At 37.8% G+C, this 20,099-nt stretch overlaps 1 protein-coding gene across 16 annotated transcripts in view; it reads left to right on the top strand.

The window, feature by feature from the left end:
- The first annotated feature begins 3,590 nt into the window (after window positions 1-3,590).
- Window positions 3,591-20,099, top strand: part of Btbd10 (BTB domain containing 10) — a 60,255-nt gene continuing 43,746 nt past the window's right edge. For 2 of the 16 annotated variants that reach the window (XM_031387944.1, XM_031387933.1), the window contains exons 1-3: window positions 3,591-3,884; window positions 4,139-4,225; window positions 8,067-8,131. Coding sequence is in view for 3 of the 16 variants with exons in the window: in XM_031387932.1 (XP_031243792.1) it covers window positions 5,397-5,456; window positions 8,067-8,131 (125 nt within the window). In the remaining 13 variants the exon portion in view is untranslated. The other 14 variants (XM_031387945.1, XM_031387935.1, XM_031387946.1 and 11 more) reach the window with 12 other exon arrangements.

The raw sequence follows: 20,099 nt of genomic DNA, 5'->3' as shown, positions 1-20,099 counted from the left end.
ATTGCAAGGGATGTGGAAGTCGACCTTGTGAAGGAAAAAGTGGGATGGTAAGAGAGGCTCCACAGGCCTGACACTCCTCAGAGACACCTGATCTGCCATACACGGCATTAGATCTAAAATAGCTCCTGGCACACCTGTGAGAAAGCAAAAAAAGAACCAGGCCAGAGTGGTGGCTGCTTCTTCATCCTCACAGATGTCCTAACAAGTGACAGTACTCCCCCCATGACTTCTGAGTAACCTCATTAGGCAGGGCTTTCATTAGAGTATGGCGATGGTGTGTCAAGGATTTAGGGGCTTGGGATGGGCTCAAACACTGTATATAAGCTTATGTGCTAGACAATAAACTTAAATCTTCACCCTGATGCTGGGTGACACTCTCCAGAGTAGGATTCCCTGAGATTCGTCACATGACTCCATCACCTCTAACCCCTATCCTCTGTCCTGTAATTTTATAAAACCTCAGTTTGCTCCATTTTGAGGCAGAAAGGCTTTGTATTTTGTTTGTGCAAGTAAACAAGCACTACACTGTTAAATTAATGCAAATAAAAACTTATGTTTGGGGGCTGGAAAGATGGCTCTGTTGTTAAGAACACTTGTTGCTATTGCATAGAACATGGGTTCAATTCGTAGCATCCATGTAGTAGCTCACAGCCATCCAGTTCCAGGGAATCTGATGTCTTCTTCTAATATTTGTGGTTAACAGCCATGCACCCAAGACAATCACACACAAATAAATCTTTAAAATAAAATTTAAAAAACCCCCACCACCTTTGAACTTAACCAGAGACACATAGACATCTAGGTATCTAAGAATCATTATCAGAGAAACCAGGTTTGTGAGTTTATCAAACATGCCAGTCCAAGGAATTTTGCAATCCCTGGGTTACATGAATTGACAAGTATTAACAAAATGTAGACTGTCTCCAGTTTAGTTTATCTCTCTGTTGGACTAAATCCAGTTGAACTTCCATTTATCTGGATCCATTGTGCCCTAAGCCAGCTAGCTGTAAGGCCTTGAACCAATGGTGGTTTGGCAGCTTTGCCACAGAACAGCTCTGGGATTGGGTTCTTTGTATTACTATTTTATCTGTTATGATGATTCTTTTTTGCATTTGGATCAGCCTTCTGTCTGGTTGCCTTCGGTAAAGGTTCTCAGAGTTCTGTGTGTTAGCATTCCTTCTAGGTTCTGCCCCACAGTTGTCTGGCAACAGCCAGGTATGCCTGCTCCCTCCTCACTCTCTTATCTTCTTCCTCTCTGCCCCTTCTTCCTCTCTCCCTCTCCCTCCAATCCCCCATTTCCACATGTTCCTGGCTGTCCTCTCTCCCTCTTCTTTTTCTCTGCCATTCTTTTCCTCTACTCCCTCAACTCCCCTCTCCATGCCCTAAAGGAACTCTATTCCATACTATATCAGTATATATTATACTACAGCTGGTACCTCAGAGGGAAGGGATGCCTCAGCATGGGCCCATAGAGGCACCCCCTTCTACCTCACCATATTATGCCTCTACCAAACATATTCCTGGTTCTTTCTTTTTTTATGAAACATAACACGGTGGACACTTTTTTTCTTTTCTGTTGTGTAGCTCATATTTCATTGTGTGACTTGTATTACTTGAGATTTAATATTAGCAATTAAGATTGCAGTGTAATAAAATAATCTTGATTTTGGGCAGATTTAGATTGGTCATACAATAATCCCAGTACTCAGGAGGCTGAGGCAGAATGACTACTTCAAGTTGGAAGCTAGCCTGAGCTATACAGTGCATTTCAGGCCAGCCTAGGCTAGAAAAATTTGAGACTGCCTCAAAAATCAAACCAACTAACCAACCAACCAACCAACCAACCAACAAAACAAAAACAAACAAACAAAAAAACTAGAGTACCAAGTAAAATCAATTAATTTAAAGTGACTTAGGCTGTGAGATTGCACAACTGGTGAAGTGCTTGCCACACAAGCACTAGGAACTGAGTTCCTAAACAGTGCTGGTGAAAGAGAGACAAGATCATCTCTGGAATCGGCTGGCTAGCCAGCCTAGCAGAATTTAAGAGCTCCAAATTCAGTGAGGGATACTGTCCCCAAAATAAAGTGGAGGATTACTGGAAAATGTCAACATCAACCTCTGGCCTCCACAGCATGTACACATATGCAACTGCAAACTCACAGATCTGCCTGCTTCTGCCTCTTGAGTGCTGGGATTAAAGGCGTGCACCATGGCCTGGTCAAAACCTTTCATTAGAAAGATGACAGCATCAATTTAGACATAAGGGAATGAAGAATCCAGTTTGACTGATCTTTACCCTAACTAGTGCTACAGTTACTTTGAGATAAATTACAGAAAACTTTATCAAGGTTGGTGAGGACTTTGCTATTGTTGAGGGTTTTCTTGAGGTTTCTTTGAACACTATTCATATGACAAGCCTCATTAGCTTGCTCTTCTTACAAAGTTTTGAAGATTTCCAGCAATTTCCAAGAATGTAGAATGTTGGCTATAAGAACGTGTTATGCTATACAACAGTAATCTTTGTCTTCCACTGGTCTCTGATACTTAAGTATTTTCAGGAGGAAAGTATGCCTACTACCAGTTTTCCACTTCAAATCCTAATTTGCTTTGCATAAATGTTGGTTTGAAAAGCACCTGCTATCACATTCGGCACCCAAGGAATTTTTTCTTACAATGATTAGATTTTAAGAAAAGTTCTTTCCACAAATCAGTTTTCATACCAGAATACTGAGACCAGTATTGGGTTTTGTTTATGCCCTTCCCGCTCTTCTCAAAATGGGGGACCTTCTACTGATCTTTAAAAATTGGACTCAAACGCCCTTCCCTAGTGGAGGGTTGTTTTTTGAGATGGGATCTTACTTTAGCCCAGACACACCTGGAATTCAATCTTTCAGCTTCTGCCACCCTCCGGAATCCTAAGACCCGAGGCGTGAGCGATGCACTGAGGTCTTGCTTCTCAAGAAGACTGCCTCAGGTCAGCGCCTACAGCTCACTCACTCTGGGAGCATGTCCTGTAACAAGCCGAGAGAGAACTGTCCGTTCCTCCGTGGGTCTGAATCCAGGGAGGGAGGGGAGAGTTTGGAGCGCCAGGGTGGTGTCTTTCTCACGTTTTCCTCTCTTTTAGAGCCCCACACGAGGTACACGGTGGGTTCGGTGACACTGAACGACCGCGCTACTTTGGCGAGCTTTTGTCCGCCCGCCAGGAACTCATCCCATTCAGGTGATCCTCCGCGTCCCGGAGGCGGCGCCACCGGGGGCAGGCGTGTCGGCTGGTGCACCGGTTCCCGCCAACAGCAGAGCGTTTCAAACCCAGCGGCGGCCGCAGGGGAGCGGCGACCTCGGGACCACCGCCCGCCATCGCCTCGTGCTGCCCGGACGAGCTCGCAGAGGGAGGCGATCCCGGCGTTCGCTCTGCTCTCCTAGAAGTCTCCCGGGCACTGCTCTTACTGGCCCGGTTCTCGCCTAACGGTGGCGGGAAGCGTGGAGTGCTCGAGACTGTGGAGGTGGCCTGAGACCCGTCCAAGCTGACGGCGCGGTGGAGCGCTTCCCGGGAAGCTAAGTACAGCACGGCCAGCTGAGACCCCCGACACACTCCTCCGCCTCCCCGGCCCCGACGCCACGCCCACTGTGGGAGGAGCGCCGTCCTTCGCGCGAGAACTCGCCTCGCCTCACCGCTTCCTAGTGCGAAGTCTCGCGAGAGGCAGCGAAGGAGCCGGCCTGCAACCTGCCGGGACGGCTCTGGCAGGCGCAGCTGGTGGAGCGGCTGGCTCTCACGCTTAGCACCGGAGGGATCCGGTTAAGGAGGCGGGTGGGGAGCGGAGCGGAGCTCCCTCTCGTAGCTCTTCTCCTCGAGCCTCGGTGGACGACTCAGGGGCCAGCAGGTTGGAGCGGGCCGGGTGCGGGCGGCTGGGTTTGCCGTGGAAGCCGAGGGCGAAGCTAGCTAGCCGCTGTGATCGGGGTCCGGGAGACTGGCGGCTGCTCCCGGAGCGTGGGACGCGGTGCTCGGAGCTCGGCGGCTCGGGCGCTGGGTCTGGAGGGGCGGAGAAGGGTGCTGGGTTTTGGGTTAGGAGTCTGGAGGCCTTTCCCAGGGGAAAAAGGCTATTTTTCTCACACTCCTTTCCAACCTCCTTTCCAGGGCAGAGTAGCCCGGTGCCCCGCCCCTTTCCTGTCATCTTTGGGTCGCCGCCGCGACAACCCTAAGAAGGCGCATCACAATAGGGCGGTGAGTAAGGCTCCCAGTTTGGGGCTCAGGTGGTGGGGGAGTCGCCCTTTGGGTGGAGGATGAGACACCTGTAATGTGCTGTGTGGTTTTATCCTGTAACCGTATCAACAATGGTAAAGCTTTGTTTCCCCCTCTGACCTGCACAGAGAAGGTTCTGATTTATCCTCTGTAAGTCACAAGCCCTCTGACACCCCTTATTTTGGGGGTATGGGCTTGAGTTCTTAATGTGGGTTAGTGTGCCTAACCTCGGTCTTTCCCAGATTCCCATTTCTATTTTTCTTTTTTAAAAAAATTGACTCTTGGACTCGTACTGATATTTGGAGTCCACGACATGCTAAAAAGCTTTCCACTTTGTGCACTTAGTATATGAAATTATTTTATAGCTATGGAAGAGTCTGCATGCTTTTTATATAAGTTAACAATCTGAATGTATTGATTGGCAGTTGGGTTTCCTTCTGTTCTTGCCCTCCTCCCACTCTTCTAGCTCCACTAGCCAAATTTGATCAAAACTTTTTAGAGAGGGGTTTAGGGATGAGTTTTGAATGAAATAGACTGTGGAAATTGGATGAGAAGATATAATAAAACGTGTGAATATAAAGGCTGAAAAAGTTTCTATACTCAAGAGTCCATCTAGAACTCAACCCTGGGCCTTGAACCAAGGACTGATATTGAATATTAAGCAGAAAGCAGTAGAAAGTACTTGGAAAATTAGTACATGGGAGATAAAGCTGAGGTAATATAGTTTTCAAGGACACTTAATTTTGAAGATTTTAGGCTTAATAGTTTTCTCTAACATAGAGCTTAGTATTCAGTGTTTATTCTTATGGATGGAGAGAAGGTAAGGGAGCTTCAGAAACACGGAGTGTGGTTAGGACCCAGAGCAGTGGAATTCAGAAAGTTCCAAGCAATGTTTTGAGTTGTTAGACAGTTTTTCACACTATTCAAACTTACAGGTGGGCTTTTTACCTCCTATGTTATTCTCCCATCAGTCTGAATTTTGTTTTGTTCTTCAAAGACTTCTGCATTTTTTGTTTTTAACCTTTAAATGAAGTCACAAAGAACTTCAGTGTGCTTTGTGGCCTTTTACATTTAAATGATCTCATGAAGTGTACCAGTGAACTGGAAATGATAAGAATGAGTAACCTTCACAGGCCTTCAGGTTAGACAGATAATGAGCAAGCATGTCAGTGCACTAGAGAGCTTCTGTCCTCTGAGAGGCATCAGTATTCAGGTCTGTCTGATTAACTGTATATATGAATGTGGAATCAGTCTTCAGCCTTCTTAAAATAATATAGGAACTCTAGAATTTTAAATGCAATTTGCTGATTTTTAAAATACTGACAGGTAAAACAAAAATACCTTCATATGAACCAACCAAACCCAGTTGTATTTTAACATAAAAGTATTTTAGAGCTATGTTTTATATCTTGGTTTAGGAAGCGGTGTATAGGTCAGAATTAATTTTATAACTAGAAACAAGCTTAAGTCAACTATGTCAGTTTGGAATTATAAATTTTTAGAAAAATTGTGAAAAAATGTCAGCTCTTAATAAAATAAATAGCTGGTTTAGTGCCCTTTAAATACAGGGGCTACAGATTAAACAGATAATTTCTAAAGTAGTCTCTCATTGTCTGTATACACTTTTGTTTTTTTGTGTAGTTTATTGCTGGTTTGAAATCATTAAATGGAAAAAAAATCAATAAATAAGAAGCTCATAATTTTTAAATTGTATACAATTCGAAGTTCAATGATAAAATTGTGTTTCTTACACTACTGTACCTGAAATGTAAACTACTTTTTTCTCCAGTGAATCTGATCAGGATATGCTCCCATCTGTCTGACACTTTAGTAGTAATTTGTTTATCAAACTGACTGATAATTTTACAGTGTGTTCAAGAACCCTTATTTTATTTAATGATGGCCCACAGTACAAAAGTAGTGCTGTTACTAATTCGTCTAATGTCAACAAGAAGCCATAATGTGCTGCTTGTATGTGAGAAAAGTGAACGTTCCTAACTTTATAGGGAAAGATAAAAATTATGCCAAGGTTGTAAGATGTGTAACTCTAGTCACAGAAACATTTTACTAGGGTATATTACAATTTTTCTTCTATCTTACTGTTAATTATTGTTACTGTGCCTTACCAGTAAAGTTTCCCATAGGTATGTATACATAAGGATTCATTTGGTACTTGTCACATTTCAGGCATCTACTGATAGCCTTGGAATATATACTTTAAGAGGGACTATATTAACATTTTACTATGGGAATAACTGATAAAAACTTTATTGATTTGTGTTTATTATTTGATTTATAAGTATCTTAAGAGTATATTGGTTTATTTAGAAGGTCTTTATTATATTTGTTCCTAATATGTAAAATTAAGTCCAGAATACCATCTATAGTCCATTTCAGGATTTGAATACTTATTATTTGCTATACCTTACCACATTGTGTCCCTGGGTATTGACATTAACCAGAGGAAATATGGATCCCCAGCGCATGGGGAGAGTATGAAGCTTGAGAATGAGATAAAGAAAGTGTGATGTGAAACAGACATTCTTGTACTCTTCTTTACAGATTTAAATTCTTTACATTGATTAAAATTCTTTTTTCTAGTAAGAAGAATGAGTTCTTTGATTAACCTTTGTGTCTAATCATAATGTGACTTAATGGCATTTGTGGAATTGAACCTTGTGGATTAAAATTCATTTACGCACTAGTAGGAAGTATTTTAATCACATAAGCTGCTCAAGCTTGGCTGGGCTGTGAGGAATGGGAGTTTATAGGTCAAGTCCCAAGAGGTGGATCTTGCAAAGTAAGGATCTTTATCTTAGTGGTAAAGTCATGAAAGCCAGGTAAGGAGCAGATTTTCAGAAAGGAAGAAGGAGTAGCTAAATACTCCCTTGTTACCGTGCAGTTGTACACACTGGACTGACTTTTACAACTGAGTTTATTATACCTTGTATGAAGACTGCAAAGGATATTGTTTTTTAAGTTAGGACTTTTGTGGGGAGTGTCATATGTTTAGCCCAGTCTTTTAAAGTTCATCAAGGCTAATATTTCTTCATCAGTTCCCTGCTTTCTCTCTAGAGCAAGAGGTGAAAAGAGATGTGCTATATTTATAAATATTCCTATCTGAGAGTTTTAAAACTATTTTTTATTTTATTTATTATTTTCATTTATTTAACATCCTCACTGGTTTCCCCTCACTGCTCTCCAAGCTCCTTTGCCTTAATTTACCCTCTCTGCCGGATCCACTCCTCCTCTGTTTCCCTTCAGAAAAGGACAGGGCTCCCAGTGATAACAGCTGAATATGGCATATCAAAACTAGGCACATACCTCATATTAAGCTGAAGGAAGCAACCCAATAGGAGGAAAAGAGTCCCAAAAAGAGGCAAAGGAAAGAGTCAGACTGCCACTGCTCCCACTGTTAGTAGTCCCACAAGAACACCAAGCTGTACAACCATAACACATACATATACAGAGGACCTAGGTTAGACCATACAGGCTTCCTGGTTGTCAGTTCAGTTTCTGTGAGCTCCTAAATGCCTAGGTTAGTAAACTTTTTGTTTTAGGGATTTGTCATATATTTTTGTGGATTGTCTTGCTGTTGGGGGTGGAGAGTGGAACATAATTTTCCCCCATGTTTCTATGGTGACTTCTAACGAGGGAAACACTTACTTGCAAGTAGCTTTCATGCCCCAACCCCCGAAGTTATTTTTCCAATGAGGATTAGAAGGAGGGGTATTGAATGTACTTTCCTCAGTGCCTTTGGTTCTGTTTTTGGGTCTCCTGTTTCTTAGAACATACATTTTCAATATATTCATCTGTATGGTAGGTTTATCTGAGCAGGCTGGACCTCTGTGAGGGAGAAGGAAATGGAACACCTACATTTCTAACTGGGTAAGTGTAATTTACAATTGAAGTGATTTACAATTTGGCCAGTGGTTTGGGTTACATTTTTAATCCTCATCTATCTAACTCCTTTATTGTTTCTTTGTTGGTCTGAAGTAAAATTCTGGCAGAGGTTCACTGTGGGGAAAGACATAGTTATAGTTGTTTGTTAGAGTGGAAGAGTTACAAGTTAGGTATCCCTAATCCCAAATCTGAACTCTGAAATGCTGTAAAATCCGAATCCTTCTGAACATCCAACTCTTCACCAATCTAAAGGTTTGTTTCATGTGTAAAATTGCCTTTAGAGTATGTGTATAGGCTATTTATAAAATGTAAATGAGCTTGTGTTTAGTCTTAGGTCCAAAATAATCCAATTCATATATGCAAACATTCCAAAACTTTAGAAAAAAAAAATCCACTAGTAATCCGGAATCTGAAATACTTTTGGGCCCAGGCATTTCAGATAAGGGATACTCAACCTGTTTCAAAGTTTTGTTTTTCTTTCTTTAATTGAATGTTTAATTGAATGTTAATTGAAGGTTCAAGCTAATGCAGTTTCCTTACTATTTCCTCCTGATTTACTTTGTGGTCCTTTAAACTGATAACCTCTTTGCAAAGAAGGTAACAAACTAGAACTCAGAGGTAGAAGGTGAATAGTTAGAATTGAGCATCTAGAGAAAGAGTAAAAGGGTGGTAAGTTCTTAGGCAGTGGGAATGCAGTGAGCTAAATACCGCTGTAGAGTATTTGGATGCCAGATTTTTTCGATTAGAATAGGCAGAATCTGTGATCGTATTGTGAAATCTGAATAATTACAGAATCTGGGACATTTGTTATCCCAAGCATTTTGGTTAATAGCTACTTTACCTGCATTTGAAATAGTAAAACATAAAGAGAAAAGAGTTTGTTACATATACAACCTATGTCACAGATTTCTGAAGATTGTGAGGTATCATTGCTTTATCTTTGCCAGTAAAAGCAAAGATACCTTTCTTTACAAATAACAATTATATTCTGTTTAAAATGTAATGTACCTGATTATATGACCTTAAAGTCCAAGGATGATTAGTGCTAACCACCCCATGAATATAAAGTACTTAGGTGCTTAAGCTCTTGCTATAAAAGAGTAATATTTCTGTATAACCTACACACAATAAATCTTCTATATACTTTAAGTCATCTTGAGATTATTTAATACTTAACTCAATGTAAATTCTATGCAAATAGTTGTTCTACTGTATTTAGAGAATAATGACAAAAACTGTACAGTCTTGAGTTGGTTAAATTGGTAGGTACTGAACATGAGAATATGGAAGGTTAACTACTCATTTTTACTGTTGTAGATGAAAGAAATGATATATTAGTACTTAGGGACATAAAAAGTTAACATTTTGTGTTTTGCTGGATATAAAATGAGAGTCTTTCATAGTGAATGACTGATTAAAATACTACTTGACTAGACACTATGAATAACAATTTTCTAAGGTAATTTAAAATTGTCATATTTTTATTCTTGAGTTATTTGGAATCATTTAGATTTGAGTTTGAAGCTCATTGTTAGCTCTTTGATGCTAAAGTTACTTAATCTCTTTAATGTTTCTTCACATGAAAATGTATAGAACATAATAGGGATTTAAAGATAAAGGAAGAGTATTTTAAAATGTGTAAATAATAGAACAATATATTAATATAAATTTGTAGCACTTTGGGTTTTTTTTAAGCCCAGAAGATAGCATATTGGCATTGTTGCTCCTACTCCCCTGCCTACCTACCAGTGTTATTTAAACACATCTACCAGTTAACTTACGTACATATTTGCTGATCTCATTTAGAAAGGACACATTCAAAATTTTATTTGTAGCTTTTGACAGTATAATTCTTCTCCTGCAATTGCAAAAGTTTCCTTTTTTTTTTTTATTCTGGTAAACATTGAACAGTAGGAAGCCCTGCTTGTTTTCAATGTTGGTATTCATTTTCAGGTATTTGTTAGTCTATATAATTTGAATGCCAGGTAGAAAAGAAGAGGGGTGAGTATTTTGAAAATTGTCTATTAGAATTTTTTAAAACCAAAACATTTATTAATTAAATTATTTTATTTTCCACTTTAAGATATTCAACTATTATTACTTGTAGTGAGTAGAACATTCTGGATTTTTTGTTTGCAGACTATATTAATTGCCAACCTAAAAGTAACTTAAAAATTGCTTTTATTGTGGGTAGGTGGGTGGTAATGGGTTATAGAGGATAAACATACTACAGAGCATATGTGAAGATCAGAAGATAGTATGTAAAATTAGTACTCTTCTTCCTCCTTCGCACGGGTCCTGGGGGTTGAACTCAGGTCGACAATCATTTGTCTAGCGCCTAGTACCCGGTAAAGCATGACTCTTAAGGCTTAATTATCTAATCAGGTTTATATAATAATAAGATCACAATTACAAGATGCCAATACAATAATTTCAGTGCCAAATGATAGAGACAAATTTTGACCAAATTAATTTAAACTTGTTAAAACCTTATCCTGGTGGTTATAACTACGCTGGGGTCTGAATTGTCCTCTGCCTCCAGGATGAAGAAGCTCCACCCCTTCCTGCTCGCTGTCCTTTTTCCTCCTCAACTTCTAGCTCCACCTCTCTATCCTGTCCAATTACAGGCCTGTTACTGCCCTAATGTGATTGGACAGAGAAAATGCTACAACAAGACTATAATAGACAAGATTACTTTAAATTAATGTTCTAAAACAATTGGAAGAGAAAATTGAAGCAAACATAAGTCAAAACCTCTTAGCTGATTAAGGTAGTAGGTTATACCTAGTAATTGGAAGCTGAGCCTATAATATAGATAGAAAGTTTGCGGAGTGTTTTGTGTCCAGTCGCCCTCTCTGGTGGGGGCTACATGTACTACTTTATGAGGTATGTGAAAAATGTTTATCATGCAGTAGGAAGGAGACATTCAAACTTCTGTTATATTGTTTATATTTTTACTGTGTGGTTTAAAATTTCTTCTTTTCCAACTTTTGGCCATTTTGGGTATGTGTGTGGGGGGGGATGTGTAAATTGTATGTTTAAAACTAACTCTTTATTTTATGTCATAAAATTTAGTTTGCCACCTGTTTTTATGTCATCTAATCGGATGATTCTTGGAAGTCTATAATGTCAGTTCCAGTTCCTGATTTCTTGGATGGGTCTTTAATAAAAATTTTAGCATATGGCTACTGATTGTACATTCTTTTTCTTTTAAATACTAGAATTCTCTGCCTTGAAAGATTGTTGTTTGCTCTTTTTTTAAGACTTACTTTAATTATGTGTGCCCGCATGTTTCTGTGTCTCTGAGTGTATATACACATGTCTGTGCACTGATACACATATATGCACATGGAAGACAGAAGAGAATACCCCATTCTTTTGATCTGGACTTAAAGGTGATTGTTGTATGCATTTTCCTTTTTTTTTTTTTTTTTTTTTTTTTTTTTTTTTGTAAATTCTTACTATGTAGTTAATACTGCTATGATAGGATATATGAATTATATATATGCTTTATATTAGTTGAGCTCAGAACACATTAAAAAGTAAAAGCTGCTATATTTTAGTATCAATGCATCCCTAGTGAATGATACTATTTAACAGTAGCCTTAAATAGCTGTTAATTTTGAAATTATCTTATCTGTCATGAGAACTTATGAAATGCTTTGAAAAATTTATTCTACAAACTTTGTTTGAATAATTCTGTTAGAATATAGAACTACTTTAAAACTTTATCTTATAAACTTGAGTATTCATGTTTCCAATACTTCAGTTACCATTGGTTATCATTCAAACTCTTTGGTTATCTTCAAACAAAAATATGATAAGTTAAACAGCTGATTTAAAATTTCTTCTTTTCCAACTTTTGGCCATTTTGGGTATGTGTGTGTGGGGGGGGGATGTGTAAATTGTATGTTTAAAACTAACCCTTTATTTTATGTCATAAAATTTAGTTTGCCACCTGTTTTTATGTCATCTAATCGGATGATTCTTGGAAGTCTATAATGTCAGTTCCAGTTCCTGATTTCTTGGATGGGTCTTTAATAAAAATTTTAGCATATGGCTACTGATTGTATATTCTTTTTTTTTTTATACTACTAGAATTCTTTGCCTTGAAAGATTGTTGTTAGCTCTTTTTTTAAGACTTTAATTATGTGTGCCTGCATGTTTCTGTGTCTGAGTGTATATACACATGTCTGTGCACTGATACACATATATGCACATGGAAGACAGAAGAGAATACCTCATTCTTTTGATCTGGACTTAAAGGTGATTGTTGTATGCCTGCCTTATGTGGGTGCTGGGATCCAAATTCTGGTCCTCATGATTATATATTTAAGTACTTTTAACCAGGGAGCCATCTCTTTAGTTCCCGAGGCTCAGAAGTTTTTCGTTCATTTGTTTGTTTTTTATTTTAAATGTGAATCTTAGTGGTTTTGTTTTGTATTCTGAAAATCAGTGTTTACCCATTGTTTTTCCTTTTTTTTTTAATGTTCTATTTTGAACTTTGTGATTTCTGAAATTTTAGGAAAGCAAGTCCTTAGCTCTGTTTTAGAATCTTATCTGTCATCTTTTTCTCTCTTACTGTTTTGAAATGTCACTACTTTGTATTAGCTGAGTCTGACATTTTGATGAGTTGTGTATTAAATCTGAGAGATGGTATAGTATAATTGAAAAAATACCAAATTTGACTGTAGAGGTATGGGTCATAGCTTTAATTGGCTATGTAATAGATGCTAAAGCAAGTTACTGAAATCAATCTTATTTAAAGGTCTTTGAATATAAAAAAAATGTTTATTCTCAAAATAGAACACTACCCAGATTGCTAAGTTATAAAGCTATCTAGAGAGTGTTTTCCTGCTATCAAGTATTTTGTCCCAAGACAATTTTCGGCTGTTTAAAATGAAGAGGAAAACATAACTTCCTTAATGAAAAGAGATGCAATATTTTGCTTCTGTACTGGCAACTCCAGTAGCTACCAGCCTTCCTGGTTATTACAGCTGTTCAACTTCAAGAACATGATGGCCATGCCAAACCCCAAAGAAATAGCTATAACATAGGCACATGTGGCTATTTAAATTAATTTTAAGAGAGAGCTAAAATTCCACTTCATTTAGGTATGGTGGCATAGGTCTGGAATCTGTGAGTACCCAAGAGAATGAGACAGACCAATCACTAAGATGGATGCTAGTTTGAGCTACATAGTAAGTTTAAAGCTAGCCTAGATTACATGGTGATACTTTGTCTAGAGAAATCAAACCATATTCTTCAGTTGAAGTAGACACTATCTTTTTGAGCCAGGTGTGGTGCCACATACCTTTAATCTCATCACTGAGGAGGCAGAGGCAAGAGGATCTTTGTGAGTGCAAGGCCAGTCTGGTCTGCATGGTGAGTTGCATAGAGACCCTGTCTCAAAAACAAAACCAAGCGAAAAAATAAACAGATATGCTGAGTGGTAGTGGTGCACACCCTTCATCCCAGGGCTAGGAAAGCAGAGGCAGGAGGATTTCTGTGAATTCATGGCTAACCTAATGAGTTCCAGGACAACCAGAGCTATTCCAAAAACCTTTCTCCAAAAACCAAAAAATAAAAAATAAATTAAAAAAATTAAAAAATTAAAAAAAAATCAGACACCATCTTTTCCCCCTTTTTAATTTTTTTTATTTTTTAAAATTATTTTATGCATTAATGTTTTGTCTGGATGTATGCAAGTACACTATATGTGTGTCTGGTATCGATGTCAGGAAAGAGTGCTGGCTCTCCTGAAACCAAAGCTACAGATGGCTGTGAGCTGCTGTGACTGCTGGGGATGGAAGCCAGGTTCTCTGAGAGACCAGCAAATGCTCTTAGCCACTAAACTATTTCTTCAGCACTTAAGAAAAAAATACATACATACATACATATGTGTGTGTGTGTGTATATATATATATACATATATGCATAAACTGTACATTGAGCAGATACCCTCCATATCCCACCTACTCTTGTTTTTCTTGGCTTTCCCTCCTCCCAGTCCCTTTTGTTCCCTTAGACAGTTTCACTTCTATTTTAATGTCAAATATCTATACATAATTTTATGTATCTCTGTAAAATCTAAGATCCACAAATGAGAGAAAACATATTTGTCCTCAGGTTGCATCCATTTTCCTGAAAACCACACAGTCCCTTTATGACCAAAAACTATATATATCCATTGTGTATAAGTAGTTCACATTTTCTTAGTTTTTTTTCCTGTTGTTGGATACTGGGTTGATTGTATAACTTGATTATTATGCACACATTAATATATAAGTATTATAATACTTTGACTTGGAGTCTTTTGAGTAAATACCCAGGAATGGTCTGGCTGGGTCATCTGGTAGGTTTATTTTTAGTTTTTTTAAGGAACCTTCATTGTGCCTTCCATAGTGACTGAACTAGTTTACATTTCTAATAGCAGTAAGAATTTCTGTTTGTCAACATCCTCACTAGCATTTTGTGTTCTCTGTTTTCTTTATGACTGTCATTCTGGCTGGTGTAGACAGACTCTCAGTGTTGTTTTGATTTGTATTCCTGTCATGGCTAGTGGAATAGAACTGTTTGTACATTTCATTAGCCAGGTTGTTGTATTTCTTGCTTAAGCTTCTTTGCTTCTTATAAATTCTAGATACTAACCTCCTGTCAGATAATATAGGTAGCAGAGATTTTCTTCATTCTGTAGGCTGTGTCCACTGGATTGACTGCTTCCATTCTTTGTAGAAATTTTTTAATTTTATGAGGTTCCATTTGTCAGTTGTCATTATTTCCTGAGTGACTGGAATCATAATTAGGACCATTTTTCCCTATACTTCTCTCTAATAGTTTTAGAATTTCAGGTCTTCATTAAGGTCTGACTAACTGGAGTTGATTTTTGTTAAAAGCTGAAACATAGAGGTCCATTTTCCTTCTACATATGGATATCTAGTTTTCCCAATATCATTTGTTGAAGAGGCTGGTTTTTGTTTTTTGGGTTTTTTCTCCCAATGTATGTTTTTGGCATCTTTGTCTGAATTGGATGGCAGTAGCTGTGGGTTATATCTCTGTCTTCTCTGTTCTGTTGATCAGCATGCATGTTTTGAAGCTGATACTGTTTTCATTTGTTACAGTGGCTCTGTAGTATAACTTGATCAGGTATAGTAATGCTTCTTCCAGCATTATTTTTGCTCAGGATCGTTTGGCTGTCTGAAATCTTTTGTACTTCCATATGATCTTTACAGATTTATTGTTCTTGTTGCCTTTTCTGTTTCTGTGTTTGATAGCATTGGAGTTTTATGGAAAATACATTGAAACTGTAAATTGCTTTTGTAATATTCTTCCAATCCATGGCTATGGAAGATCTTTCTATTTTCCAGTGTATATTAGTTACTTTTTCATTACTGTAACAGAACACTATGGTCAAGTCAGTTTACAGAAAGAAGGGTTTATTTGGGTGTATGGTTCCAGAGGGATAAGAGTCCAGCAGCGGCAGGACAGGGAAGCCTGGCAGCAGGTAGGCAGAGTGGCTGGAACAGCAAGCTGAGAGTTCACATCTTAAACCACACAGAGAGCAAAGTAGAAATGGCAAAAGAGGTTTTTAGCTCTCAGTGTCCAGCTCCCCGTGGTATACTTCCTCCACACCTAAACCTCCCCAAACAGTACCACCAAGTGAGGACCAAGTATTCAAACATCTGAACCTATATGAGAGACACCTCATTTAAATTACCACATAGCGTGCTCTTTAACTTAAGTTTTTAATATAAGAAAGTCTTTGGTTTTATTCCAAGGTATTTATGCATGTCTTTTTTGAAGAAGTTACAAATGAGATTGTTTACCTGTTTTCATTTCCAGTTTGTTACTAGTATATAGGAAGGTAGTAGTAGCCATATTTCATAATACCTCCATGGCTACATTTTAGATATCACAGATTAAAACATTTTTGTTTTCATATAGTTCTTTCTGCTGTAGAGCATATAATCTAGAACTCACATCATGAGACACTTTCTAGACAAGCAAGAAATATAAAAGGAATGAAGTTTTGAAGGAAATAATAAGTAGGTCAAAATGAAGGCGCACTAATAAAGACTGGAAAATACATAGCTTTGGGAAAGCATCATAAAAGAAAACAATGTGTAAGTTATTTAGAGCCTCTGCTTCTTAGAGTTGAACATAATGTAAGTATTTCGGTACCTTCTAGGAATTTTGTCTGTTAATCCCGTGTTAAGATGGTTTGCTTTGATTTTAAAATATTTCTGGTTTTGAACTCCTTGGACATAATAATAAGAAATAATAGAATCATATAGAAAACAAAGTGATGTTTTAACTTAAAATTGTATCTTTTAGTGAGTTAAAGAATTTATAAATAACTACATAGCTTTGTTGTTCGTTTAGTTATAAACATGCTAAACATGTTAAGCAGATGTTTGGAAATACATGGAATTCAGAAGGAACTTTAAGCATTTATTGTGCTGGCCAAAACAGAAAAGGAACAATTAAATGTATTAATACCTTAAGAAATGAGTCAAGTGCATGCTTAGGTACACACAAAGAAAGGGATACAAGCTGGCCAATGAGGAATAGATACAGCCTCAGCAGTTTGAAGACTGAGGCTTGATTTTCAGTATGAGGCTTGCCTGGGATTCATAACAAGACCCTGTCAAGAAAAAAGTAAAATAAAGGAAGAGGGAGGAAGGAAGGAAAGGAGAGAAGGGGAATGCAGGCAGAGGATGAAATGAGGCACACAGAGGAGGAAATGAGGCAGAGGATGAGAGATAAATGAACAAAGTAATTTTAATACAAAATCTATGAAGTAGTACTTCAGGTGTTGGGAAAATAACTCAGTTGGTAAAGTGCTTGCCATTCAGGCCTGAGGATCTGAGTTCAAAGCCCAACCCCATTTAAAAAATTACTTGTTTATAATCTTAGTGCAAGGAAGTTGAAGACACAGAGCTCTCTGGGGCTTGCTGGCCCTCCATTGTAACTTAATACAGTTCCAGGCTAACTGAGATTGCCTTAAAAGAAGGTGAACTGTGTCCTGTGGGGTGACACCCAACTTTGAACTCCATTTTCCATATACACAGTGCATGCATGCACAAAAAATATTGCTTGGAGACTGAGGGTGTAACTCAGTGGTGGAACATTTCCTGTTGTGTAAAACCCTAGCTTTGATCCCTAGCACTGTAAAAATGAACTCTTATTTTGATTGCAACAAATCAGAAAAGAATAAACTTTTCTTGTTTGAATTAGAATTGAAATTGAGTAAATTCTCAATTTGACATTTGAAAGGGCATCTATGTGAAGTAAACAATTATCTTTGAGTGATATTGGGGAAACCTAGGACTATTTGATATTTTTAAAAAATATTTTCAGAGGATTTATACTTACTTTCCTCCCTACATATCTATCTCATTCCCTCTGTCCCCCTCACACACCCTCGTCTGTGTGTGTGTGTGTGTGTGTGTGTGTGTGTGTGTGTGTTTGAAGATAGAACCCAGACAAGAATGAGCTAAATCCAAAGCCCTATTTCCCCTTTCTTGGTTTATGTTGCTTATGAGCAGGTATTGTCATTAGATTTAAATTGAACTATAATTTTTTTCCATCAGTGCTCTTTGCCATGACTGAATTGTAGATTCAGTCATATGGTAATTTTCTTTTAAGACAAGCCACTATAAAGACATCTTATAAATATTTATACATTGTATTTCCTCTACATCAGTGGGTCCTAATACGTGCCCTTTCGAGTTCTTTCATCTTAATTTCTTAATTACAACATTTTATAAAAGCTTATATTCAGGTTACAGTAAGCTGTACTAAGCCATGGGGACATAAACATAAATTATACTTTGTTTTTGTCTTCAAGGATCTTGTAGTGTTTGAGAGACATATGGCAGAAACATTTTGCTAGTCTATATGTGTTGATCATTGTACATAACAAAACAGAATTATACTTAGGCAGTTATTTAAGAAGAAAAATTCTGTTAAAGAAAATTTTTATGACAAAGCTACTTCTAAATATTTTATTTACCAGTATATTGTTAGTTTATCATTATACAAACCATTAATAGAAAATTCTAGTAGTGTAGGAAAGAATACAATGGAAAATAAATTTCCCCTTTATTTCTACTTGATATTTCCAGACATTCTTTTAAATCTGGCTTTTCTAGAGCTTTTAATAATAATTCATGTGTGACAGTAGTGGCTCCAGATACTTAGTGTGCTATGTGTGTGTAGATGTACCCCAGCTCTTTGCAGCTCTGCTCATTTCTCTTTGCCATCAGCTCTTACACTGTCTAATTTCTCATTTTAGTGTTCCTTTTAGCTCAGGCTGATTTTTCATTTTACTTTTTGATACTTGTCATTTATCTCCGGAGGTTCCTTTTTGTTCCTCACCAAGATTCTTCTTTCAGATCTTTGGGTCTATGGGCCTTTGTTTGAATATATTCATAAAGAGTGCTTTGAAGTTTGGTAACTTTAGCATCTGGATCCACACGGAGTCAGTTTTTATCAGATCCTCTTTATTGTCATGTGTCTTGGCATGCTACAATTTTTAGTTGGAAATTGGCTGTTATGGTATTCTCAAAAGAGTTGTTGTTTGTTGTTCTAAGGACTACTATTTAGCCTGGAGTTAGGCAGACTTACCTCCCCTACACTGTATAGCAACTCTATCAGACCAGTTCTTCTCTTTTAAAGCTTTTTTCTCATTGACTTCATATCTGGGAGCAAGTCTGTGGAAGGAATTTCTGCCTGTACCTATTGTTATTTGATATCAGCTAAGAATTTGGACAAAGATTATAGTCAGATTTTATTTTATTTTATTTTATCTTATTTTATTTTATTTTATTTTATTTTATTTTATTTTATGTGTATGAGTACACTGTTGCTGTAGAGATGGCCGTGAGCTGTCATGTGTGTGGCTGCTGGGAATTGAACTCAGGACCTTCTGCTGGCCCCGCTCGCTCCAGCCCCCAATTCACTCTGGTGTAATTCAATGTAGCTGTCTTCAGATGCACCAGAAGAGGGTGTCCGATCTCATTAAGGGTGGTTATAAGCCACCATGTAGTTGCTGGGATCTGAACTTGGACCTTTGGAAGAGCAGTCAGTGCTCTTACCCGCTGAGCTATCTCTCCAGCCCCTATAGTCAGACTTTTTAATTCACCCTTTCTGTGTCCCTTTTTGGGAGGTGGGGGGTGATGAGTGGGAGGTAAACACTTTGTTTCCAGTCTATTTACTAGTCTCTGTTCATTAACATCCTAACAGTAAAGATGCCAGTTTTCTGCTGCTTGTGTTATATATGATTAAGGAATACACTGAGTTAAGAAACATCAAATCATAGATCTTGTGTTATGCAACTTTTGAGGGTAGATTCTTCCTAGTGAAGATTCTTCTGTGGTCTACATTTTAGGCGGTAGGGGCAGGTTATTGGGATTATCTAGGGTCTATCTCCCCTGCATGTAGAATTTACAACAAACCAATGATCCAAGCAAAGTTTATACTCAGATTTTGCGTCTTTACCTTTTCATGTTTCCCCCCAATTTTGAGTATATATGCTTTAAGTTTCTATTTGTACTTGCAGTATTGAGATTTTCTCTTCCATGCTGAGCTGCATGGCTTCTTGTTTTTATTTATCCTATTTGAGAGTGAAATAGAAGAATCTAAGCAGGAAATCTTGTACCTGAACTTAGGCTCTGTTCCTTTTCTTTCACTATGATTTGCTTTTGAGATTTTCTAGTTTTAAATAGACTTAATTTTTAAAAAATGTATGTGTATGAATTTTTGCCTTCATGTATGTCTGTATAACACTTGGGTGCCTGGTGTCATGGAAGCTAGAAAAGGACATTGATCCTCTGGAACTGAAGTTTAGTTTTGTTGCTTTCTGTAAAGCAGCTTATCTGACTACATTTAGAAAAAATTCTTTTTTTTGTTCCTTGGATTTCCATTTGGGGTATGTGTGTGTGTGTGTGTG

Source organism: Mastomys coucha, unplaced genomic scaffold (genome assembly GCF_008632895.1).
Source record: "Mastomys coucha isolate ucsf_1 unplaced genomic scaffold, UCSF_Mcou_1 pScaffold21, whole genome shotgun sequence".
Taxonomy (NCBI): Eukaryota; Metazoa; Chordata; class Mammalia; order Rodentia; family Muridae; genus Mastomys; species Mastomys coucha.
The sequence above is the reverse complement of the archived record's forward strand: the minus strand, read 5'-3'. Positions and strand labels throughout refer to the sequence as shown.